Source organism: Panthera pardus, unplaced genomic scaffold, assembly GCF_024362965.1.
Source record: "Panthera pardus isolate Hobbes unplaced genomic scaffold, ASM2436296v1 HiC_scaffold_25, whole genome shotgun sequence".
NCBI lineage: Eukaryota > Metazoa > Chordata > Mammalia > Carnivora > Felidae > Panthera > Panthera pardus.
In genome coordinates this window covers 2,008,886-2,035,006 of record NW_026526821.1, presented here as the reverse complement: position 1 = coordinate 2,035,006, position 26,121 = coordinate 2,008,886, and the positions used below count along the sequence as shown (strand labels likewise).

Sequence of the window (26,121 nt, the reverse complement as noted above, 5' to 3'; positions counted from 1 at the left end):
GGGAAAAGCTCTCCCACGCGGGACCCTCCTCCTGTGCCCTCAGTCTCTCCTCACGGTCTGTATTTCTGTCTTTACAACAACTTAGTGACTTAACATTTACATCCTGTGGTCTGTCCCCCCACGTTAGCAGGGCAGCGACCTCCCTGGCTGTCCCTGCAAAGTTCCCAGCACCTGTCAGGGCGTGGCTGGGAGGAGCCCCCCCCCCCCGCCCCCGGCCTAGCTGAGAAGTCCCAGGGGCAGCAGCGGGAGTGTGGCCAGAGCCCGGCTGGAGTTAAGACCCGGGGTTTCGTCCAGTTCTGTCCTTCCTGAAGCTCGTGACCCTGGGCGGGTCCCTGAAGATCTCCGGGGCCACACCAGCTGCACTGTGGGCAGGTGGGGAGACGAAGTGAGATGCGACAGAGGCCAAGCGCCCGCGAGCACTCAGGACAGCCCAGGGAGTATGTGGGGGCGGGGAGCCCAGCCGCATGGCCCGTCGTCCAGGGCCGTGTGCTCCTGTTACCAAAGGAGCAGAGCATGTGCGCGGCGTGAGGTGTGTGTGCAGACGGCACGCAACCCCCAGCCCCCAGGTAGCCAGCGGGCATGTCGCTCCTGGGCCACGGGGGGCAGCTGCGGAGGGGCTGGTCTCCTTTGCCGAGACCGCCACCCACCACCACCGGGAAGGAGGCATCGATCTCCACTCTCCGAGGGCAGAAACTGGCTGAGGTGGAGGCAGAGAAGCCACATCGACTGGCTCGGATGGTTAGGGCTTTTGTTGGCTCAGCAGAGGGCAGGCTGGCGTTGACTTCTGCCCACGGTGTTGAGCCCGGCCGGCCCACACCCACCCACCCAAACCGTCCCTCCCTCTTCGTACGGCCACCAAGGCCCCTGGACCCGCACCCCACGGAGAGTGACCTTGCCTCCCCCCCCCACTGCGCAAGACTGACGGGCCCCCTTGGAGGGGACACCCACCCGGAGCTGGTAGGGGCCCTGGAAGAGCAGCCCCCAGGGAGGGGCAGGGCAGACCCCCGAGGAAGGGGTGTGGCAGCGCAGCATGCCAAGTGACCAGGCAGGGGTGAGCTCCCCGAACCCGGAGCAGGCTCCTGTGCCAGCCGCCACCCTGCTTTTCCCTCCCTTTCAATCTCTGGGATGGTTGTCATGGAAACCAAGAGGCTGGCGGTCAGGAGCAGGTCTGGAGCAGGCGGAAGAGGCCGGGGGCACAGGTCATGGGGCCTGCGGGGAGGGTCCGGTGGGGACAGCCACAGACCGGCGGACATCCTTCTCGGCACCCGCCCCTCTGCTGTCCCGGCTGCCTGCGCCATGACCAGCCACACAAAGCCCTGCTCCTTGGTGGCCTTGGAAGTCCCTGTAGCCGAGGTCACTGCGAGGGAGGGGCTGTGTCGGAGAGGAAACGCCAGCTCGGGCAGTGGGGCTCCGGCAGTGGTGAGGACCCCCGAGCCCCTTCTCTGGAGGGTCCGCACTGAGACCCAGGTCGACCCAGCTTCAGACGTGGTTTGACCCGCACGGCTTGCTGTAAAATGCTCAACTGACGCACCAGTGTCCCGTGGCTGCCGTAACAGAGGACCACAGACTGGGTGGCTGACATCAGGTTGATTTTCTCACAGATCTGGAAGCCACAAGTCCCACACTCGTATCCCCGGGCTGACACCCAAGTGTGGGCGGGGCCAGGCTCCCTGCGCAGGCTCTGGTTAACCTGTAAGCCACGGTGGGGTTTGGGGAGGGGGATGATGCCATTGTCCCCGTTTCAGACACGAGGTGAGGTCACGTGTGCCCAGAGGAGGGGGTGTGAGCCCTGATTCGGCCCTGGGTGCACAGGGGACCCTGGGCAGCTGGGCAGGAACCCGGCAAGGTGTTTAGGGGTAGGTGCAGGCTGAGGGTCCCCTCCCCACCTGCCGGTGCCCAAAAGAGGGGCCTCAGTCCGGTCATGTCCCCCTCAGCCCAGGCACCCCCAGGGCCGTGCAGACATAATAACCTCAGCCGCGGACCGCACGGCCCGGCATCTCCCTCCTTCCCCGCCGTCTCTTATGTCTGACACCGCCCTACCCTCTGCCCTCCCCACATGGTGGCGGTCCGCCTGCCTGGCTGCATCGGCCCTGCTCTTCCGGGGTGGCAGTGAGCAGGACTTGGGCAGGTTCCCTTCCCAGAGAGAGGGATGTGGGGGAGCCATGTGGAGGAACTGCTAGGAGCCGGCTCTCGGGACTGGGCTGGATGTGCAGGCCCAACTGAAATGACAAATGAAACTCTAGTCACCGCCTGCCCCCGCGCCTCCAGAAAAGGATCAGTGCTGGGCCTGCAGGCACAGCTGCATCCAGGTGCTCCAGTAACACCAGCAAGAAAGACTCTTCACTCTGCCTCTGCACCGGCTGAGTCTCAGTCCAGCTCCCCACAAGACAGCCGGTCCTACCAGCCCCAACCATGAGGCGCTCCCTCTGAGCCATGCCTGCACCCCCTCTCTGCCCTGCACGGCGCTCCTTCCTAGCACACCTGCCCTGCTACCACTCCCTGCCACATCCCGGGATCTGTCCCCCGAGATACAAACGGACTCCGGCATCTCCACCTTCAAACAGCCCACTGGGTCCTCACCAGGGGCACATTCCAGCCCACAACCTCAGGCCCTGGCCGCGCCCTCCACCCTCCCACACCCTAGTGCCCCTGGCTTCCCCGGGCAGCTGCCCCCCAGATTCCCTCCCACCTCTCAGGTTCCTGGTCCCCATCTGTCACCATTAGTCCTTGTCCTGGCCCTTGCCTGTTGCCTGGCACCCCCAAAGACCCCCATGGCCACAGCCCCAGCCTGGACCTTCCCTCCCCCGCAGACCTCCCCCTTCAGTCCACAAACCCCCTTTTGTTTGCCCTGTGCCAACGCCAGAACCGGGGACCATTCCGCATCACCCCCTCACATCCGGTCCACAGCCAGAGAGCCCCTCTGCCTCACCCCCCCCCCCCCCACACACACACACCCAGCCCAGAATCAGGGGCCTCTTGGCCTCACATCCGGTCTGGAACTGGGGAGCCCCTCTGCCTCACCCCCCCCACATCCGGCCCAGAACCAGGGGCCCCTCGGCCTCACATCCGGTCCGGAAGCGGGGAGCCCCTCTGCCTCACCCCCCCCCCCACATCCGGCCCAGAACCAGGGGCCCCTCGGCCTCACATCCGGTCCGGAAGCGGGGAGCCCCTCTGCCTCACCCCCCCCCCCCACATCCGGCCCAGAACCAGGGGCCCCTCGGCCTCACATCCGGTCCGGAAGCGGGGAGCCCCTCTGCCTCACCCCCCCCCCCCACATCCGGCCCAGAACCAGGGGCCCCTCGGCCTCACATCCGGTCCGGAAGCGGGGAGCCCCTCTGCCTCACCCCCCCCCCCACATCCGGCCCAGAACCAGGGGCCCCTCGCCTCACATCCGGTCCGGAAGCGGGGAGCCCCTCTGCCTCACCCCCCCCCCCACATCCGGCCCAGAACCAGGGGCCCCTCGGCCTCACATCCGGTCCGGAAGCGGGGAGCCCCTCTGCCTCACTCCCCCCCCACATCCGGCCCAGAACCAGGGGCCCCTCGGCCTCACATCCGGTCTGGAACCGGGGAGCCCCTCTGCCTCACCCCCCCCACATCCGGCCCAGAACCAGGGGCCCCTCGGCCTCACATCCGGTCCGGAAGCGGGGAGCCCCTCTGCCTCGCCCCCCCCCACATCCGGCCCAGAACGGGGGCCCCTCGGCCTCACGTCCTGTTGGTCCAGCCTCGACCACCTCCACTCCCCCCTCCAAGGCCACCCGCCGCCCACCTGTGCCTTCCTCTGGGCCACTTCCTGGCCAAGCCAGTCTGCACTGGGACGCCAATTTGCTTTTTATTCTCATCCACTCATTTTGGCATCTCTGAGCTATCGTTGATGTCGGGCACCCCGCACATGCTTACAGCGCGCCATCTGGAAACTTCCGGCATTGGTACGCGCGCACGAAGCCGTCCCCACAACCAAGATAACCCCGAGTTTCCTCGCCCCTGCGCAGGCGCAGTCCGCAGACTTGTGGCACTCACGCGGAGACCCCCTCACGGTGCCCAGGGCGCCCACGTACGGCGCTTCTCGCAGCCACCAGGAGCGCCGTGCGAGCAGGCCGAGCGGACCGAGGTGTGTCCGTCACCTGCACTCGGACGACGGGGGCTTTTCCAGGTCTTGGCGACTTCAGATAAAACGGCTGTGAATACCTGTGCACGCGTCTTTGCGTGGCCGAATCTCCCGTGTCTCCCGGAGGAGTGTGTATGGGAGCGCGTGGATGACGGGGCTGGACAGGATGAGGCGCCCACACACTCAGGGACCTGCTGCGGGGGGGCAGGTGCGCCCCGTTCGACGCCGTGTGCGGGCATCTTCCTGCCTTAACTTCCAAGCGAGCGCCTGAAAAGTCGCTCCCACCTTCCTCCCCCGACATGTCCAGGAGAGAGCCCCACTCTTCCATGGCGCTCGGTGGCCACCAGTGCCCAGGCCACTTCTCCCAGCCAGAGCCCTGTGTGAGCGCCCCCTGCGGGCTGGGCCTCGACCACACCCCCCAGTCCCTGCAAAAGCCGTCCTTGCGGGAGACGTGCTCGATACTTGCCAAACGCATTTTATTCTGTTCTTAATATTTATTTATTTTTGAGAGAGACACGGGGGGGGGGGGGGGGGGGGGGGGGGTGGTCAGAGAGGGAGGGAGACAGGAAGACAGAATCCCAGCAGCGACCTCTATGTGGGGCTCAAACCCACCAACCGTGAACCCCCCAACCGTGAGATCATGACCTCAGCCACCCAGGCTCCCCTTTGCTAAATACGTTTTAGGAAATAAAGGTTAAGTGAGTGCCCATTCTCAAAAATACAGAAATCCTGCAGTTACAACAAAGCCTGATAAAGCAACCTGCGCCGACAATTAGATTCCTGGAAAATAGGCGTCATTTATCTCTTAAGGAGAAGGGACAGGTTCCCTGGGGCTGGTCTTCCTGGGGCAAACGCGCCCCGGGCATGGCCCAGAACGGCCCAGAGGAGGCTGCCAGCCCGTCGCTGGAACAGGAGGGTTTGGAAAGGCTCCCCGCGGACTGTGGTCTTTCTAACTGCATAGCCTCCACCCTGAGAGCGTGCACTGGTGGTGTGCTTGCTGTATGCGAGGCACGAAGGATACAGAGGCTTCGGGTGGCAGGTGGGTCCCAAAGCAGCTCAGATGCAGCAGGAGACCAGAACAGCCTGGCGGCCTCGCCTGTGCGACGTGGGCAGGGGCAGGCTCCGGCTCGGGGCAAGCTGGGGCCCTGAGCTCGGGGACGGAGGGAGGCCGGGTAGACTTTTTTTTTTAAGATAAAACTTACATTTGGAGACCACAGTCTGAGAGGATAAACTAGTTAACGATCGACTAGTCGATCAATGACTATGGACAACCACAAGATCACAAGTCGTCACCTGTCCCGAGACATCCACACACCTTCCTCTTCACTCGGCACCAGATCACGTGGGGCCAGGTCACCTGTCCAGGTGGAGCTGAGGTCCGGCCCAGGGGGGTTTCCCCAGGCTTCACTGAGGTGCACTTTGCATGTGCCAAGATGCACAGACCTCACCTGTCAGCCTTTTACATCTGCGCACCCCTACGTGACCGCTACCCGGGTGGAGACAGAACATTCCCACCAGCCCAGAGGGTCCCGGTGCCCCTCGCGCCAGCCACCAGGGGTAACCGCGCGGACGCCTGTCACCTCGGGGATTCTCCTGGCCTTGAGCTTCCCACGAGTGGAACCAGAGGGACTGGCCTCTTTCTTCATGATTCTTTGGAGATTCAGCTGCACTGCTGAGAGCATCAGCGGTTTGTCCCTCTTTCCTCCGGGGCAGTATCGCATCGACAATCACACTACAGTTGGGATCCACTCACCACCTGACGGACGGCGGCTTGTTTCCGCCTCAGTCCGTGAGCGAGCGGCGCCACGATGAACGTTCGCCTTCGGTCTCTGACAGACAAAGGCATTCGGTTCTCTCGAACAGATGTGACGGAGGCAGGAACCGCGAGATCACAGGGAGACACGCGCTCCATTTGTGGCTCGGTCACATCAGCATCCGACGCTTGATTTCGGCTCAGGTCTTATCTCGCAGTTGGTGACTTCGAGCCCCGCGTGGGGCTCTGCCCTCACAGCACGGAGCCTGCTTCACGTCCTCTGTCCACCCATCTCTGCCCCTCCCCCACTCACGCTCGCTCTCTCAAAAATAAACATTAAAAAAAAAAAGGGCAACAGTTTTCCAAAGTGGCTGGACTGTTTCACAATGGCGTCCTGCCCCTCAACGTGATTCTGTCAGCCTCTTTCTTTTTAAAAAAACTTTTATTAATGTTTATTCATTTTTGAGAGACACAGAGACAGAGCGTGGATGGGGGAGGGGCAGAGAGGAGACACAGAATCCAAAGCAGGCTCCAGGCTCTGAGCCATCAGTACAGAGCCCTACACGGGGCTCGAACTCACGAACTGTGAAGTCGGATGCCTAACCGACTGAGCCACCCAGGCACCCCATTCCATTTGTTTGTTTTAATTTTTTAACATTTATTTTTGAGAGAGTGAGAGTACAAGCAGGGGAGGGGCAGAGAGAGAGGGAGACACAGAATACAAAGCAGGATCCAGGCTCCGAGCTGTCAGCACAGAGCCCGACGCGGGGCTCGAACCCACGAACCGCGAGATCATGACCTGGCCAAAGTCTCCGACGCTCAACCGACTGAGGCCCCGGGGGGCCTCGTGTCAGCCTCTTTCGGTCTGAGCCACCACGGTGGGCATGTGGCAGGTCTCGCCATGGTTTTGGTTTCCATTTCTCTGATGACCGGTCCTGATGGGCAACTTTTCTTTCACTCATCGGCCACCTGTAGGTCTTTCATAAAGGACCCATTCAAGTGTCTCGTACATTTCTTACTGAGCTGTGGAACTCTTTACACACTTTGCATGCGGGTTCCTATCGGGTTAACACCCCGTGCACGCTCTCTCCCGGCCTGTGGCCTCCCGTCTGCCTTCACTGGGCATCTTCTGACAGGCAGAACTTAAGTGCACTTCGCCGTTTTTCTCTTTATGGCTTGTGCCTTCCATGTCCGTAAGGGTCCTTGCCCACTCCAGTCTTCTAGAAGCTCTGGAGTCTCAGCTTCCACATTCAGGCCCACGGTCCACCTCAAATGAGGCTGCGTGTGCTCACGTGAGGACGGGGTCAAGACTCACCCTCCGCCCTCAGGCCCCCAGTTGCACTAACGCCCGGCCTCCCTTCGCCGCGTCGGTGTCTTTGTCAAAAACCCAGTGGCTGTAACACGCGGATCCACTTCCGGACCCTGTGGTGTTCGCTGACCGGGTCTGCCCGCACACGCCAATACCACCCCGGCTCGATTAGCACGGCTTCACGCGAAGTCTTGAGACCTGGGAGCGTGAGCATTTTGATTCCGCTCTAGACCGCCTTGGCTATTCCAAGGCATCTACAGCTCCGTCCGGGTCTCCAGACTCAGACCGTCCCGTGGCAGACCATCCACTGGGGCTCTGAGCGCCGCAGCACCGCCCTCCCCGCAACACCCCGTGCTCTCCGTAAACGTGGCACTTTCTCCGCTCAGACCTGCTTTCGTCTCTCTCGCCTGGGTGTGAGGGTCTCCTCTGTAGTTCCTTGCACGCATCCCTAGGTATCCCGACCTTGGTCGTGTCGTTGGTGGCCGCCGGTTGCTGGGACGCAGAATCACGGTTCATTTAGGACACTGACCCCCCTCCTACAATCTCACCAAATCCGAATCTGGGCAGCGTGTTTCCCGAGTTTTCTGCGTGCGCACGATGGCGCCATCTGGGATTCTTCCTCCATCTTCCTCCTTTCCAGACGTGATGCCTGACTTCCTTTTCCTGCCTTTCTGCTGCAGCGGAGCGGTGAGAGCCGGCGTCCCAGACGCCGCCAGCCAGCCCTCTGCGCCCGAGCCCGCCCACGTACCCGAACCCGACCTCGGACAACTAACAACGTGTCATGGTGGGCGCCGACCCACAGCTACCGGTCCGGTGAGGGAAAATGACGGGCAGACCCGTGCCTCGTGGCCGCTGGCAGCACCTCGGCCGTGCGCGGCCTCCTGCTGGCGTCACGGCTGTGGCTGCGACCGTCCCCGACCCGGCAGGACGTGCAGACAAGCTGGAAGTCAGTCACACCCACAGAAATCTGAGCACGACCGTCCTCCACCGACTGACCTGATTTATTTCAGGCCCACAGCTTCACGAAAACAAAGAGGTCGTGGTTAGAAAGTACCAGTGTGACCTGCCCACTAAGTCACCTCGGGCCTGTTCCCGGGGGCGGGCGACTTAGAAACCCTGAAAGTGCTTCCTGCACAGGCTCTGTCCTCGGCCACCACGGGTGTGATGGGCAAGTGTGTCCCCCCAAGAGAGATCAGTGGAGGCTAACCCCCGGCACCTCACAACATGACCTCACTTGGAGGCAGGGTCTTTACGGAGGTCAAGTTAAAATGAGGTCACTCGTGGTCCCGTGGCAAGGGGCGACTCAGACACGAAGAGGGACACGCACACAGAAACCGCCACACAAACGACAAGGGATGGCGGCCAAGGTGCCAGCAACGACCAGAGCTGGGGGAGAGCCCCGGCCCGGACTCCCTCGCGGCCTCGGGGGAACCCCAACCCTGCCGAACCCTGACCTCGCGTTTCTGGCCTCCAGAACGGGGACACGGGCCTCTGGGACACGGCTGGCAACCCCCGGAGACCACGGAACGGGCACCCTGACGCGAGCGGCGTTCTCCAGCGTAACTTGTACGGAAGCCCACACGTCGCTGCGTGTCGTCAGACTAGTTACACTTGACGTGGAAACTGGGCGCCAACCCCGAGTGCGCCACGGCCGGCTCCAGCGGCGCTCGGGAGGCAGGGCGCGGGCCGGTCCAGCACGCTGGCTGGCAGAAAGGAGGCGGGCGTCCTGGAGACCCCATCCGGCTCCGCCACTCTGTGTCCGCACCAGGCTCTCCAGGGCACGAGCCTGTGCTCAGAACCGCCCCCCCCCCCCCCCCCCCGGGCCCACAGGGGCCTCGCCTCGCCTCTCCCCAAGGTGCCCCAGCTGCGAGGACAGGTGCCCAGCGTACCTGTGTCAAGGTGGGGCGGTCCGGCAACGGGAGGCAGGCGGGGTGGCCCGGACGGCCCGAGCACGCGGGGAGGCAACTCGGCTTCGGGCCCTCCCGCCAGGCCTCACCGTGCGGCGCGGAGGTCCCGTCTGCGGAGGTCAGGCTATTCCTCCCAGAGTGGCTGGGGTTTACACACCGATTCTAACAAGGAGCCCCTAAACAAACGCCTCCGCGGAACCAGAGCTGAGTCTCTGGCGGCAGATCTAAAACTGGAAAACCGGGAAGAACGGGCAAAACGGATACAGATAAATTTGTTTTTAATAAAGGAGTTAATTTTCTTTCAATCCTATATAAAACAATAGCAATTAAAAACTTCATTTTTGAAAGTAAAATATTTACATATGAACAAGTAACTGTGCAAAATTTACATGAAAAAATGGAAAGACAGGGATTTCCTAAAAGACAAAATAAAAGGCGTAACAGTTTTCGGGTGTCGATAAAAAATACTGATCAGCATTCGGTTCACACTCGCGCGAATTAAAGTCTGACGTGAGGATTCACACGGAGAAAGCCAAAGTATTTACAGTCATAAAAGTACTATCAATAGACAATTTAATACAATAACCTCTGAAAATATAAAGAACCAATTAGTATATTTGTAATAAAAAAATAGGTACAAAGAAGGGGCTTCGCTCTGGACATCTGTAAAGTTGGCCCACAGCTTGCTTACAGTCTCTTAGCAAAATAATTATAGTTTACATAGCCATTTTTATGTTATGTGCCAAAAATTATGTACAATTACTGACAAAATACACCAACCATTTTTCAACACTTGATTCACACTGAGAAACAGTCTTTTGATGATTCTTCTCAACTTTGATTTTATTTCATCTAAGTTTCCACTTTTAGCTAAAAAACACAGTGCAAGTAAAATATATTTATGCTGAAAAGGTTTTCATTTCTTTTAACTTTACAGCTTTACAAACTACAGCAAATAAACTGCGTCTGTACAGGTGCCGACCACGCGCTCGGGAGGAGCCGGCGGCACGGCCTCTCCTGAGCAGGAAGGTGGCTCCGCTCCGCGCGGGCGCGCCGTGGGCTCCGGGCTCCTCGGGGACTCTGGCGAGGGAGGGGACGGGCAGATAAATAGTCTAAAAAATCAGTTTGCTTTGCCAACTGACTAATACAAAAATAAAATAAATGAAATGAGGTCATCGCTGTAGACACACACCTACGCAGTAAGTCGGGTTGAATGAACCAAAATGCACAAATAATGTAGAAACCGCTACGAGGTGACAGAGGGCAACTAATTATTTGCTAAACGATTCCATCAGTTTTTATATATGGCTTGTTTGGCAAGAAGGCCACTCAATCAAAGATGAGTTAAGAGTTAATTGTCCTTTAAGAGGGCCCACGGGCCTCTGTGTTCTCTGTTACAGAAACGTGTTTTCTTCCGCACTGAAGAGTTGACTTAGAAACAGGAATATAAAACTGTTCCGTTGTAAAGAGGTGGCTGTTTTTTAAACAATATCCCATTTGCTTGTTACAAAAGGCGTCATCTGCAAATATATAAAAGCGTCCCAGGCGTCTCCATCCGCGACGCCGCGCCCGCCCTGTGCTACTTGAGGAATGCTTTGTAGAGCAACAGTGAATGGCTTGTCTCACGCTCATTCTCTAAACAAAATATGAGGTCCCTGAGGTTGACCCGCGTGATCCTTTGTCGCGTGAACTGTCTGGGGGTTCCGACGCCGGAGCTGCCTGGGACCGCCGAGCCTGGGCCCGACCCCTGGTGACGAGAAAGAAGACAGCCGAGTTAGTGGTGTGCACGGGTGGGCGGGACCCAAGGCGCTGGCAGAAGGGGCAGGGCCAGGTGCTGGCCCCAGGGCTACGTGCCCACAGCCACTCGAGTGTCCCTACAGGTGTGCCAAGGAACCCTGAAGCTGGAGGAAGCCACGTGTGGGACAGGCTCCTTCCTGCAGACCTGCTCCTGGAGCTGAAGTGCTTTACGGGTCCCTAACAGGGAGGGGGTGCGAGCAGGGGGCACGGCCCCCACGCTGACCTCCGGGACCGGTGGTCTCAAGCACCCATAGGGGCACTAACCCCTGCAATTCCCAGGGCTCAGACTCCGGCCCTCAGGGCCTGCAGAAGGCACAGGCGGAGGCTCCTGCCCCAGGGGGATGGCAAGACAGCTCCTGGGCTTGAAGCTGGTGTCCCCGACCTCCATGTGTCCAGGCGGCCAGGTGGGACCGATGCCACACCCGGGGCAATCGTGTCGTCCCCATGTCGCCAGCAAAGGCACTTTCCCAATGCTGCAAAGTCTAAACTCCCAGGCTGGGTGGGCGGGCGGGCGGTCAGCCGGTTAGCGGGCTGGACCGCAGAGCTCTGGGGTCACCGCGGTCGTCCGCGGCCAACAGGGGGCACCCTGCTCCCAGCCAGTCTCAGCGGGACACTGCCACCTCCGGGCGACAGCAGCAACTGGGCTCAGGGCCTGCACCGCTGGGGAACAGCCGAGCTTCTGCGAGTCTCTGACGCCTGCACGTGGACAAGGAGTCACTGGGGGCGGTGTTCCCGGATGCGTCGTGTTGGGTCCTGGGGTTCCAGCACCGCATCTCCGTCCGACCACACAACTCCCAACTGCGTGGTGCCTGGTTCTCCGTTCAGAATGAAAACTAAGCATCTGTGTTCTGATGGTTAAAGTTGCTCGTGCATATTTCAAGTGCAAACATAACACAGGGTATTTTTACCGCATGTTCTCACAGCTTAGGAAGGTGGGAGGAAAGGGTTCCCCGACAGCTGAAGAAGAGCCCTGCTCTGACCAGGCCGCAGTTCCGGGAGCCGGCCAGCAGGTGGCGGGCGAGGCCCACGCACGCTCCGGGCACCAGGTCCCTCTGCCACCTGAGCCCTTTCCCCCAGGGGAGTCCCTGTGCACACGCACCCGTCTTTGACCTCAATTACAATTTGCACCCCCTCCACCACCCTTCACGGCTGAGGTCCCTCCTCCAGGCCAGGTGGCGTGGCAGCTACTTTTCCTTGTTTGAAAGAACAATTCTGGTTTCTCCGTGCTTTCCTGAGCCTCGGTAACAGCCCTAAAGGAGCATTTTGTGCAAGACACACACCGCGCCACCCCACCCCCTCCCCTCCCCCCGCAGAGGCTTGTGATGACGTTGGAGCGGCAGGAGCCCGGGGGCCCGTCGGGGGCCCGCCGCTCTGCACCCCAGACACCATGGGGAGAGCCCAGCACGCCCAAGCAGAGGCCAGTTTCTGGGAAGACAGCTGCCCGCGGACGGTGGCCTGCCCTCTGCACCTCCCCTGCAGACGCCAAGACTCACGGGGACAGGCGCAGCCACGCAGAGAGCAAAGGCACTACCTACCTAACGGACCGAAACATCTCTGCAACACGCGTGACCAATTCTGGACCACGTCTGATGTTTCTACTTTCCAAACAGAAAGCCAACAGCCAAAAACAGGAAGGACAGGGCCCCCACTTCAGGTGGAAATTACCGGGTCAGAACTCAAGACAAATAACACTTGGCGATATTATTGCAATAATACTGCAATATTTCTTAGAAACCACAACTGGTCTCAAAGCGTTAACGGGCAAGTGAGCCGGCGGAGGGCCGCCCCCAGGTGCAGGCGGCATGCTCTGAGGGCCAGCGAGAAACTTCAATTCCTGGTGTTTCTCTGCATGTTGTAAAAGGCCGATGTTCAAAGAGATCCTACTTAATAGTCACATTGCTCCTAATTACACGGGCCGAGCACCGTTTCCCCATCTCACGCCAAAACGGAAGGACGCACTTCACCGTCCCCCCGCCAGGGTCCTGGTCATACTGCTCGTCGGGTATTCTGGCTGCGGGAGGGGTCACAGGGGCCTGGAGCCCGGGAGAGAGGACGGCCGTGACCACCCAGCCTACCGACACCGCGCCCAGCCCAGAATCAAGGAACAACCGGTGGGGGGGCGGGGGGTGGCCCCCGGGGGGAGCGGTGACACCCACACCCCATCAAAGGGCTGCCTTGCCCGGTCTCTGCAGGCGCTGGGCTAAGAGCAAGGCGACCCTGGATGTATCGCTTGCACACAGCAGGTCCTCCCCTGAAAACAGCACGTCGCACACCTGTCAGCCCGGTCACGGGGCTGGTCCAAGACAAAAAAAAGAGCTATTTCTTTTGAAGGCAACCTTGCCATTGGCAAAATGCCACAATCGATCTGACAGGCAATGAGCACCTGATGTAAAACCGAATGGGAAAAACCCCACTTTCCGTCCAAATCCCGGCTCGTGGGGCCACCTCAGTTGGGGGCCAATGCTCACGGGGAGAGAAGCCCCCGGCGTGGCCGGGTGCTCGCCATGCGTGCCGACACGTGAGCCCCGGTGCCACGGGCCCTTGGGCACGGTCTCGGGAAACGTCCACCTCGGGGCCACAGCAGCCAAGAGCCCCGCACTCACAGGCCCCCAGAAGCACGGCCAAGCGGCTCCCGAGCGAGGGGCCCCTCAAGGCTGCGCCCCCGCCCCGCGTTCAGCTGGACAGCCAGGAGCCTGGGCCGAACCGGTTCCAGCGAACCCAATGGCACAGCCTCCGACCGGCTCGCCCTGCTCCCCTCAGTTCCCCAACTCGCCTGCGCCCGTCTCTGCGCCTTCCCTGTCCACGAAACAGAGCACCCGGTGCAGACAGGCGGCCGGGAGTACACGCGGCGGCAAAGACACGCAGGTACTCTCCTCAGGAGGACACATACCACTCAGTCACCCCGACACCTCCCTCCGTCTCCCCAAAACCAACTCAGAACAAGAAGGCACCAATCTACCCAGGCATCGCTCCATCGGCAGACGTGGCGGCACGGAGCGCCCTGCTCCAGAAAGACTCCAGATGAGGACACCTGGCAGGTCCTCCCGAACCCACAGGTGACATGGCAAAGGCAGAGGATGGAGACAGCGAGGGGCTGCGGTCTGACAGAGGCCACCCAGAATGGCCGGTCCACCCCAGTCTAGCGTCCAGAGTCCTCAGAACACAGAGCCTCCGACGAGGGAAGGAACTAAAGGGACACTGAGGCTCCTGCAAGACCGGGACGTCACCGCCAAGGACACAGGACCCTCCTACAAGCAACGCAAACAGAAAACCGGCCACACTACCCGACTGCTCAGCACGGTCAGAAGAGGGCGCCATCAGACCGCAAGTCTGATGAGACACCCAAACCCGGCAAAAGTGACCCAAGATTAGCAAGTCCGTCAAGATCTACCGCAAAAAATCAGAAAACAGAATTCCACGCACATCAGAGACTGTCTGGAAAAACAAGAAAACCATTAAGACAACACTTCCAACAACCAAAAGATGTCCTGAAACATTTGACGACATGAGAAGTGCCCTGAATGAAAAATCCCTAACGTTAAGAGAAGTAGATTAAAAAACAGAAGGGATGAGAGTGGAGTAAATGCGAGAAAAAAATGGGAAGGAGACACAGAGATCTCTCAGAAGTGCATAAATTAACTGCAAGGCACCGAGGGCAGACCCGCGAGGAAAGGCAGGCTCGTGAGGGGCGCAGCCGCGGAAGGTCTGGGGAAGGGCAGGTGGCGGGCAAGCAAAGGCCTGTGTTAACAGAGCCTCCGAAGAAGGAAGCAGACAGAACACAACAGACACGGAAGCCAGAGTCCAGGAACCAGAAAGACCAAATCTACACACTGAAAGGTCCCATGAAAACCGACTCTGACATCTCCTCGTGAAATTGCTAGTTTTCAAAGATCAAGACAAGGCCTCGTGTAAAAGAGAATAAATGACAAAGGCAAGTGAATCAGCCTGGCATCGGGGCTTTTCAAAACCAGCTTCCAAAGCAGGATGACCACGGATGCTCATTCACAGAAGGACTGAAAGAAAGTGCGAGCCAAGGATCTTATATCCAAGCCAGACCGTCCTCCCTATCGAAGCCACAGAAAGACCTTTTGCAACATGCAAGTGTCAGGGATTCTGCATGGAGGCCTCCGCAGGCTGGGCCACAGTGCAGTCGTCATCCAAGGCAGGAATGGGCAGGGACACGCGCAGTGCTGGGGCGGGCGGAAGCACTTGTAAGGAAACCACACCCCTTACTGAAGCTGAGGAGGGGCTGAGGAGGGGCCCGGCGGGAGGGCGGAGAGCAGGGGGCGTGTGCACTGGCTGCTGAGAGAAAGTGGGCGGGGCTCAAGCCCTACGGGAACTAAGAAGCTGAACAGCTAAGAAAAACCAGGGGACATTTAACAAGGTTTATGTGCAAAAATAACCACCAGAATACAACCGTAAGCCTTCCTGAATACAAACATTTTAATTAAAGAGCAAAGAATATGCACTTCAGAGGAAGAGAATCATAGCAAACGTAAGAAATAGGCATAGTTATAAAACACTGAGACAGAAGAGACCAAGCGTGTTGATCATATCAGAAGAAGGCGAATGGGCTCAATTCACCTAATAGAGGGAAAGCTTTTCGATTTGGCTCAGAAAACAAGACGTAGCCACGTGCTATAGATGTGAGCCACACCTAAAATCAGGAAGTATAAGACCAAAGCAGGGACAGAGATTCTCTCTGGTGAGGGAAGTGCAGAGAGCGGGGTGAATGATGGTCCTAACTCAGGACACAGCAGAGCTCAAGCCCACTGGACAACGGCAGACATTTTTTAACGCTAAAAGTGCCAATTCACAGAAGATGTGACACTTCCGAATACTTCCGTACCCAACAACGTGGCACACACAGCCCAGCTACAAAGCATCAGCTGCAGAAGACACAGGAGATAAAGACAGAAACGCACCACTGACATCGCCACAGTCCGTACGAGACCCATCGAATGGACAAGAATAAGCAAGGATTCAGAAGACTGGTCCACATGAGCAGCAGGTGTGTGTTGTGGAAATCTATTAAGCTCTACGCCGTTCGGGAGAATAGGCCCGTTCTCAGGCACCCACAGCACAGTCACCAAGATTCCCCGTGTCGCCACCGGACTGGCACAATTTTAAACAATCATGAACAATCTCCCGCGGTGCTGGTGAGACGGGGGAAGGCGAAGCGACCCGATCTTCGGGAGGGGAGCCCGGCTGTTCCTAACAAGACCTCCTGGCAACTTTGCTGCACCCTCAGCGGTGCGCCCCAGAACACAAAGACCCTCGGGCACGAGGTCATCCGGCGTGGCACAATGGCACACAAGTCATCGTTAAATGAAGGCATAAGCGGGGGGGCGGGGCGGGGCGGAAAGGACGGAGGGCAGACAGCACCACAGCCGCTGCGGGAGACACCTGATGGGAAAGCAGGAGCTCACGGCGTGATCGCCCGGCAGGCACCACTTTAGCCAGAGGATCCAAGTCCCCACAACGTGACGCGCTCAGAAGGGCACCTTATCCCTTTTGTGAATTGTAGCTAAAATTATGGAACGTGCACTTAATCGTGAGGAAACCCAGGATGAACCCAACTTGAGGGACTCTGTACCAAATAAGTGACCCCCACACTTTGTGAGCGTTGAGATCAGGAGGGAACGAGGAGCGACGGAGGAAGGAGCAAAGAGGGTCCTGAGTGACAACAGGAAAAGGTCCCCAGGGGGACGATGGGGACAAACACAGATAAAATATTTGCAAAAGAAACATCTGGTCAGGGACCATCACCCCAAACAAACTGTGCACACAACTCACAAAACTCAACAATAATAAACCTGAATGAAAAATGGGCCGAAGACCCGAGCAGGCCCCTCACCGGAGAAGACGCACAGATGCAGACGGGCGCGGGGACAGACGCTCCGCATCACAGGTCGTCAGGGAAACGCAAATCACAACAGCGAGGCACCACGCACGCCTGTCACCAGGGCCCAGACCCACGACCCTGACGACCCCAGACGCTGGCGAGGGCGCGGAGCGGCAGGAGCGCTCGGCCGTTGCCGGCGGGAACGCAGGATGGCGCGGCCGCTTTGGAGGAGAGTTTGGTGTTTGGCTACAAAACGAATCATACTCTCACCGGACGAGCCGGCCATCGCGTCCCTTGCGATTTATCTCCACGAGTCGAAAACTCGTGTCCACACAAAAACCTGCCCACGGATTTGTATAGCGGCTGTGCTCGCGACTGCCAGAACTTGGAAGCGACCACGGCGTCCTTCAGAAGGTGACGGATAAACTGTGGTAGATCCACAACGTGGACCATTACTCTGTGCTCGCGAGAAACGAGCTCTCGGTCGCGAAAACGCAGGGAGGAGGCTCCGACGCTCGTCACTGAGGCAGGAGGCCGATCTGAGGAGCCCCCACACGCGAGTCCGGCCACACGACTTCCTGGAAAAGCACAGCCGGGGACACGCAAAGGGTCAGTGGCCGTCGGGTGGCGGGAGGTGGGGGTGACGGCAGCGGGGAGATGAACACGCGCAGCTCGGGGGGCTTCGGGGCCGTGACACTAGAGCGCGCGATGCTGTGAAGGTAGGCGCCCGTCACCGCACGTTTGTCCAGACCCGCAGAACGCACGACGCCGAGAGTGACCCCAAGGCGCACGTGGACTCGGTGGTGATGACGCGTCCGTGGAGGCTCATCAGTTTTCGTAAATGTAGCCTCCGGTGGGTATTGACGGTGGGGAGGCTGTGCGTGTTCGGGGGCAGGTAGCACACGGGAAATCTCTGTACTTTCAGTCAGTTTCGCTATGAACCTAAAACCCCTCCAAAAAACAAGCTGTATTATAATTTTAAAAAATTAAATTCTGAAAAACCAAATCAAATAAGGTCTTATGAACCATCTAAGCACATTGATGGCTCACTACAGGAAGCTGGGTGAGGAGTGTATAGAAATACTCCAATATTTACCTAACTTTTCCACGGGTCTAAAATTAGTTCAGGGGCGCCGGTGGGGCTCAGTCGGTTAAGCATCTGACTTCGGCTCAGGTCATGATCTCACGGTTTGTGAGTTCGTGCTGACAGCGTGGAGCCCCTCTCAGAGCCTCTGTCCTGCTCTCCCTCTGCCCTTCCCCCGCTCACATGCTCCTGCCCTCCCTCCCTCTCTCAAAAATAAACATTTAAAATAAATGAATAAACAAAATCAGTTAAAAAAAAGTTACTTTAAAAAGACCTATCCCAAGGAAAGAATCCCAAACTAAAAAAGAAAAAGAACTAAGCATTACCACTGATGAGGAGAGGCATATGGAGAACTTTTTAAAGTACGGATTTTATGTTAATTGTTATATATGTAACACATAAGCCTCCCTCTGAAGTTCAAAAACAGACAAAAGCAACAACGCATGAAAAACCTCCCAGAACAGTGTTTGGCGACCTGCGTCTCTCCACCGTGTCGCTCAGGGTCCCCGCGCTCACCGCAAGCAGCCACCTCGTGCCCGGCCCTCCCCGTGGGGTTTGGAAACACACGCTCGTCCCGCTCCTTGGCCTGTCCTCCAGACACATCTGAACCCAGCCGGACCTTCATCCACGGGCCTTGCCCGCCTGCCCGCCGCTCCCCCCAGCGCCGGGGCCTCAGCAGCCAGAGCGTCTGGGAGGCCGGGTGTGCTGAGCGAAAGACCAGACACATCGGCAATGACGGAACTCGATCTCCCACGGAGACGGACTCACAGGCGAGGACAGGGAGGAGGCCGGGAAGCCGCCCCTGGGTGCGGCCCAGAAGCGGGGTGCCCGCCGGAGCGCGGGGACCGCTTCAGACGCAGAAGGGCTGTGCCTGCACGCGCCTTCCCCCGCGTGGACTGCAGAGGGGCCCGGAACCGGCCTCCACACGCCGCCCCCCGCGGGGGACCGGGGCTCCTGGCCGGGAGCCCGAGGGCGCAGAAGTACCGGAGGCTCCGGATGCCTCTCCTGCCGGCAAAACCGCGACGTGTCAACAAGGGTGACATTTCAAAAGGATATGGAAACAGCTTGAAGGAGCTTCCACTGCCCAAATCTAGAAATAACGAGAGATTGATTACAACCCACCGAATACCACGGGAGACCACGGCCCCGGCCACGGTGGCGCACAAACGCACGAACAAATGGGCGGACGGAGGACGGAGGGAAAGGTCTTCCTGCAGCAGAAGGCGTGAAGGGGACAGACGTCACGGCCTGCAGCCGCGATGGCGCGGAGGCTGGGGTGGCCCGCGGAGTCCTGGAACACCTCCTCGCTCAAGGCGAACAAATACTAACCGAACGGCGGTGACTACACGCCGGACAGTGTGGCCGAACCTGGTGACCACGGTCCGTATCAGCAGGAAGGTCACCACACGGGGTGCTTCCTCATGTGCCAGACTGGACGCAGTGCCATCGAGATGGAGGCGTTTCTGCCAGAGTCACACAGACCCAGGCCGAGGCTCATCCCGTGGACGGAAGTGCCGTCCCCTGAGCGCTGTTGAGAACGAGGGATTCGTAACAGGCTCACGTGCAAGCCAACCGGATGCCCCACGTCCCTGCACAGACGTGGAGATGCTACTGGGGCCACTGGTGACACGGGGGCATGAGGACAGGCAGACATGCCGCCTGGAGTCTGTGCGGCCTCGTGCCAGACAGGGCCCGGAGGTAGCAGCACTAGGGGTGCAAAACGCTCCATCAGAGGAACGTATACACACACACGTGTAACACACACGTGTAACACACACACACACACACACACACACACACACGAGACACCGTGACGGGGTCGGGGTCATGCAACACTCAGAACTGAGAGCATCAACAAAGAGCTGTGAGCGCTACTCCTACAACTCTTCTGTAGGCTTGAAACTATTTTCAATGAAAAGAAAGCTGTATTTTTAAATAAGCACCGTCTGCTGGGAAGACAGCAACGGGGGCAGCAGTTTCTTCATCTTCCCAAAGGCCCGTGTATGACTCACGGCAACTGAGCGGCCAAACCCAAAACCAGCAACCGCTATTTAGAGCAAACCCCGCGAAGACGAGCCGCGGGCGGCCACAAGCCCGAACGGGACCCCCAGAACTGTGCAGGACGGGCTCCCGCCGGGCTGGAGGCCTCAGGGGGCAGCGGCCACAGAGCAGCATCCCGCGGACGAGATCGGGAGGTAGGAAACAAGGTGGGCAGGACGGGGCGGTGGAGACAGGGACGGCCCAGGAGCGAGGCGGGGAGGGGAGCCGTGCATGCTGACAGCAAGCGTCCAGCACACGAAGGCCACGAGAGAGGGGCTCCGCCAGGTTCGCAGGCTACCTCAGACACACACACCCATCGAGTTTGAGGAAACGAAAGTCACGTGAAAAGAGCCAACGGGACGGCACGAGGATTGAACCCCTCCCCCCCAAGTTGCTACAGGGAAGAGAGAAAACGAAGACGGGTAACATCCTTGCAGACGGTGAAAAACACCGAGAAGACAGAATCAACAAACAGACCAAAACTGTAACGGTCTACCTCAAAACAAGCTAAGAGACACTGACGACAGTCGTAAAGAACAAGAGAAGCCGGAATTAGCGAAACTCAGAAACGAGGCGCCAGAGTTGGGAAAACATTAGACAGAAAACTCAAGAAACCGCGAGCACAAGAACGTGAGCGCAAGTGAGGCCGACAGAGGGTTCAAGAGGCAAGGACGACACAACGGTCCCCGTCGGGGTCTCCAAGGAGGAAGCCGGGGAAACAAGCCACCAGAGATGTTCCCGAACGAAAACAGACTTGAAGCTGCGTGAACGCCACCCATACCCGAGACCGCCAACCCAGACAACCGGTTCCAAGGAAAATTAAAGGCTCGTAAGAAAAAAAGACAAATTCTTTGGGGAACTTGGGCTAAAAGAACACATGACGTATAAGAGAAACAAAATTAGACTATCATCAGGCCTGAACAGCAACACTTTATGCCAGGAATACATATCCGGAGTAACACGTTCAAGATTCTCGAGGGAAGCAAATGGGAGACAAGGATTTCACAGCTACGCAAACGGGCCTTCAAGTACACAGGGCACGAGCTGCTTCCGCGTGTAAGCACCTGCAGACGCCCTCCCCACGAACCATCCCAAAACAAGCCGGCAGAGGAATCACAGAAAACCGAAACGACCACACAGACACCAACATCAAGATGAATCATCCGTGTGACGCACACGGTCCCTCGAGGAACCCTGCGGGAGGACGAGAGGGACCGCGGGGCGAGGCACTGCTGCAGCGAGCGAGGCCGCTACATGCTCGACACGCACGACGGGACGCTCCCGGCCAGAGCCCCGCCTGCCCGAGCGGGAAGACCCTGCTCCCACCCCAGCACCCAGCCGCGAGGCCACCTGCCCTTCCCCGGGAGCCACCTGGACAGGGGAGGCAGTGTCTACGGGGGGCGCACTAGGTCAGAGGGGCGTTCCACAGACCCTTACTGACGCCAAAGGGAAAAACAAAGCGCCCGACCGAGTCAGGATGAACCGTCTGCGAAGCGAGAACCCGCACTCCTGGGAGGGAGTCCATCTGCCGCCCACAATCTCCAGCACCGAGTGGCAATCGCTAGACACGCAGAGAAACAGGAAAGTGGGAGAAGAGCAGCCAGCAGAGAAGGTCTGAGCCCAGACCCTGGACCCGCACAGGCATTAAAGCAGCCTTTTTTTTTCTTAATTTTTTTTTTCTTAACGTTTATTTACTTTTGAGACAGAGAGACAGAGCACGAGTGGGGGAGGGGCAGAGAGAGGGAGACACAGAATCCGAACAGGCTCCAGGCCCTGAGCCGTCAGCACAGAGCCCGGCGCGGGGCTCGAACTCACGGACCGCGAGATCGTGACCTGAGCCGAAGTCGGACGCTTACCCGACTGAGCCACCCAGGAGCCCCATAAAGCAGCTTTTATGAACAGGCCAAAGGCAGGATGTCCCGGGGGCTGTGGTCTCTCTCAACACGTGAGCAGACAGGGAACTTCAGCAAAGAATCAGAAACCGTAAGAAAGACTGGAAACCCCAGAACTGTGAACACATCGGTGGGCGCGAGCTTCAGTGGGTGGGCTCCACGGCTGCCTGTGGGTGACACGGCTCCGTGTGGTCAGGGGACCTGAGGACAAACAGGGAAATCATCCTGCCTGAAGACGAAAGAAAAATGAACGCTGCCAGACACCTGAGGGCAACGTCACCAGGTCTCATGTACGTGTCGCTGGCAAGTCCAAGAGGAAAAGCAAACCGGAACCAGAAAAAATTTTGAAGAACTGAAGGCCACCATGTCCCCAATTTGAGGAACTTCTTCTACAGATCAAAGAACCCCAAGCAGGCCAAATGTCAAGAGAACCAAGTCTAAAAAGGACCGAGACAAACTTCTCAAGTTTACAAGGAAAACGTCAAAGCAGCCAGAGAAGGGAGATACGTCAGGTGCGCGGCACAAGCGTAAACCACGTGGGGCCCAAAGACACCGGAACCACGTCTTCCACGGGAGAGAGACGGTCACACATCCATCGCAGCTGCTGATCAGGTTAGGAAAAAGGGTTCTGCCATTTTGCAAAACACGCCAGGAAACCTCCCACCTTTTTTGTGATCCGGAACGAGACAGCACAGCATTGGGACGGGGATGCCCTCCGCGGCGTGAAGGACTCCAGCCGTGAAACAGAGGGGCTCGGGGAGCAGGGGCATAAGGGGTGCCTGGTCGTGGGGCTCCCACATCCCTCTTAGCACGTCCTCACCTAAAGTACACGGCTCCCATCTGGACACGCTCAGCTCCTTCAGGAGCGTAGAAGAGACCAAATCTTCAATGCAAAAAAAAGGGCTGTCAACCCAGACTTTTGCATTCAGGGAAAGTACTATTCAAAGTTGAGGCGGGGGACCGCCATCCCTTTCGAGTAAACAGAAGCTGAGCGAACCCCGCCCTGCCCCGCCCCACCAGCGCAACGCCCACTACAAATGCCGGACACGGTCCTGTGGGCCGACGGAAACGCTGCTCGTGCAGGCCCGGACCGCGGCCTCCAGAAGCAGAAACTACACACGCCAACGGGAAACGCCAGGCTCTCTTTCTTCCCGTAACTTAAAACACAACGGACGGTAAACCAAGATAACAAAACCCTAAGGCTGGGTTTATAACCGTGTGTGAAGATACCACAACAAACAACACGAGAAACCAACAAAATCTGGACACACGGAAAGCGGCACGGGTCCCTCTCCCCGGCACCCGGACTCCCGGCCCGGCTCCTCGCCCGCCCCACGCACGGGCCTCTTCCAACAGCTCCTTCCGCGGGCGGCCCGACGCTCACCGCGTCCACGCACGCGGACCAAGCCTCCGTGCGGCGAGAACCCGGGCTCCCGCAGCGTCCACGACAAGCCGACGTGAGCGTGAGGTGTGGGGCGCACAAGTACTCCGGGGAGGCCCGCGGGCGGGGGGGGGGGGGGGGCGCGCGCAGGGCGGTCGAGGATCCTGGGCACCTGCCCGACCTGGGGCACAGAGCGGAGACGCCCCCGGGGCCCCTCCAGCCCTCCTCGCCGCTGCCGCCACGGTACTGTACCTCGGTCCCCGACCCCGGTCCCGGAGAGTCCACCTTCCGCTTCTTCCGGGGCCCGATGGCGGCGAGCGCGGTGAGGTTGGCGTCCCGCTGCCTCATCTGCGCCAGTTCCTGCTGCTGCATCTTTGTTGAGAAAAGGAAAACAAGGACCGTCAGGTCACACGCGTGGCTCTCGCTTTGCTACGAAACAAACAGAGGCGGCTGCGGGTCTTGGGAAACCGTCAAAGTTGAAACTTCTCTCACGTTTGGCTTCAACGGTAAGCTTATCCCGCAATCAGAAACACGAAGCAAAAGCAGATGCGCGCCTCTCAAAGCCCAGAGGACGTAACCAACTGAAAGTACAAAGACTACGGCGCATCCAGTGGGGAAACGCCGCCACATGTGGGAGCGGGACGCGGGCTGTCTGCAGCCGTCTCAGGCGGCTGTGTCGGTGCCCGTCGTACAGAAACACCGCCCCTTCCTCACCCTTTCTTGTGTGGCACGAGCAGGTTACGTGAGAGTCTATTTTCAAGTGTAGAGTAAAGATTTTCTGGCTAAAGACGCTTACCTCTTTTGCCTTCTGTTTCAACCTTAGTTGTTCTGGGTCTTCTTGTCTGGATCGAGACTATTTTTTAAAGAGGTAAAAAGAAAAATAAGCTCGGACCTAAGTGTTCATCGTCTAACAGACACGCTATTTTACTCATGATATAGTAATATCCAGATCATACGACGGGACGTATATTACGTTTTTCAATGCTTTTTTACGGCCTAAACGTAACAATTTAGGCTGCACACCATGGGGAAAAAAACAGCCACCATGAAGGTCAGTGCCCTTGGAGAAGAGCTCACACATGGCTTTCGCCACGCCCGCCGGTCAAGGGCTCTGACAGACGGTGGGCCAGGTCGGCCCAAGGGGCTCTGGCTCAGGTCTGCAGCCCACCCGAGGCCCCCTTCCAAATCAAATGCATCACACCTTCGGGCCCGGGCCGGCCCCAACAGCATGCTGGCCTCCCAGGGCCTGGGGTGGGAGCGGCCGGCCGCGAGAAGCGCACACACTTGCCTTGGCCGCCCGCATGAGGATCTCTCTCTCTTGCTCGTCTTTCCTCTGCTTTTCAATTTGATCAAGCTGCTCAAAAAATTTGAGCTGAGCCCGGACATCACTTGCCTGCTCGTATCTGTCATCATCCTACAGAAAGGCAAGAACACGGTCATAATAAACCTGGGGACCGGGCTGGACAGGCTGCGCACACCCCGCTTCCCCAAAGCGAGTCCTACGGAGTCCCGCACACCCGCCCCCGGCCCGGATGGCCTGCGTGGGACGGGTCTGCAGGCCAGCAGGCAGACGGAGTCTCGGTGAGCCGTGCTGGGGCTCACGAGGGGTTTCCACCTCAAACGCTCGTGTATCATTTGATTTTCACTGCCACTCCGAGGGCACGGGCCTCACGCGGCTGGGCCCCTCTGCACAGCTCCCACGTGAGGACAGAGGAAGGCAGATCCCACCCTGCAACCTGCCCCTGAAGGCAGGACCTCGGTGCAGGTGACCCTCCACGACACAAACGGGGCAGCGGCCCGAGTCGCGGGAGCAGGGCTGGCTCGGGGCCGTGGGCATGCCACGGTGGCACTGGCAGGGGCTCCGGGACCCCCACCCCAGCCCCGGCGCCGTGCCTCATGCAGGCCCGGCCTGCCCTCCTCCTCCGGCCGGGCACACGGCGCTGAGGCAGCTCCGTGGAGAATTCGGAGCCAGCGCGACACCCGTGCGGCCCCGCGCGCCCGGTGCAGGAAGAGGCTTCCCGGCAGGACCGACCCGGAGTCCACGGCCAGCTCGGCCTCTTCAGGACGGCAGTGTGTTACCTTGTACGAGAAGTTCTTCTGCTGGGCCGTCTCTGATATTTTCTCCACGAGATTCTGTAGCCTCTGCTGCGTGGCGTGTGATACGTAACTCACAACGTCCGGATGCAACTCCGTGATGCCGTGTTTTTTACCTGGGGGTAGGCAACGCTTTAGCCGCCGAAGCTCCTTCTCTCCTCTCCGAGTCACCGTTCTGTCTTCCTCGACTCACCGCTCAGAGCGACCGGAGGGCGGCCTGGACAGGCCCTCGGGGCAGGGGTGGGGGTGGGGGGTCGGTCTACACCCGCTGCAACTACCTGAGAACCACCGGCATCGAGCACGGGGAAAGTACAGCACCGGTAACAGGCAGGACAAGGTACCGAGTGCGCTCCGCCGGGGAGCTGGGCAGAAGACGGCTCTATGCGGGGCTAGAGTCGCATGTGCACCGGGGGCCCCAGTGACGGCGGCACCCACGTACCGATCTCTAGGATTCTTCTCTGTAAAGGCGCTGGTAGGAGAAAGGTTTCATCCTTACAGGATCGCGTCAGGGTGCCCACTAAGTCAGAGTTCGTGGCTAATATTCGTGCACTTTCTTCCGACAGGTTTACTCCCGCCATCGAGGCCACGTCGTTGATGTCATCGTCATCCCTTCAGAGAGGAAGATAAGCTGACTGAGCGAGGGGCGCGTCGGGAGACGCTCGGGGGGGCCTGACCCAGCGGTCCACAAGCGGGGCAGGGGACCCCGTGCAGAGAGCGCACGGACGCCCCTCCAGGCGAGCGTCCCGCCGGCGCCCTCCGGCCCTGCACCGTCACCTGATCGAGGAAGCCCAGCGGTCTTCTTTGAAAAAGAGTCTGGTTTTTTTTCTTCTTTTAATTTCTTTTAATGTTTATTTTTTGAGAGAGACAGAGACAGAGCACGAGCAGGGAAGGGGCAGAGAGAGAGGGAGACACGG

At 58.9% G+C, this 26,121-nt stretch overlaps 1 protein-coding gene across 1 annotated transcript in view; it reads right to left on the bottom strand.

Annotated features, from left to right (window-relative positions):
* Positions 1-9,335: 9,335 nt before the first annotated feature.
* Positions 9,336-26,121, bottom strand: part of TAF4 (TATA-box binding protein associated factor 4) — a 65,805-nt gene continuing 49,019 nt past the window's right edge. The window contains exons 10-15 of the mRNA XM_053890085.1: positions 25,647-25,816; positions 25,193-25,323; positions 24,402-24,527; positions 23,910-23,966; positions 23,366-23,485; positions 9,336-10,821 (exon numbers count right to left, since the gene is read on the bottom strand). Coding sequence (XP_053746060.1) covers positions 10,654-10,821; positions 23,366-23,485; positions 23,910-23,966; positions 24,402-24,527; positions 25,193-25,323; positions 25,647-25,816 — 772 coding nt within the window. The 3' untranslated portion in view covers positions 9,336-10,653. The remainder of the gene's footprint in view (positions 10,822-23,365; positions 23,486-23,909; positions 23,967-24,401; positions 24,528-25,192; positions 25,324-25,646; positions 25,817-26,121) is intronic.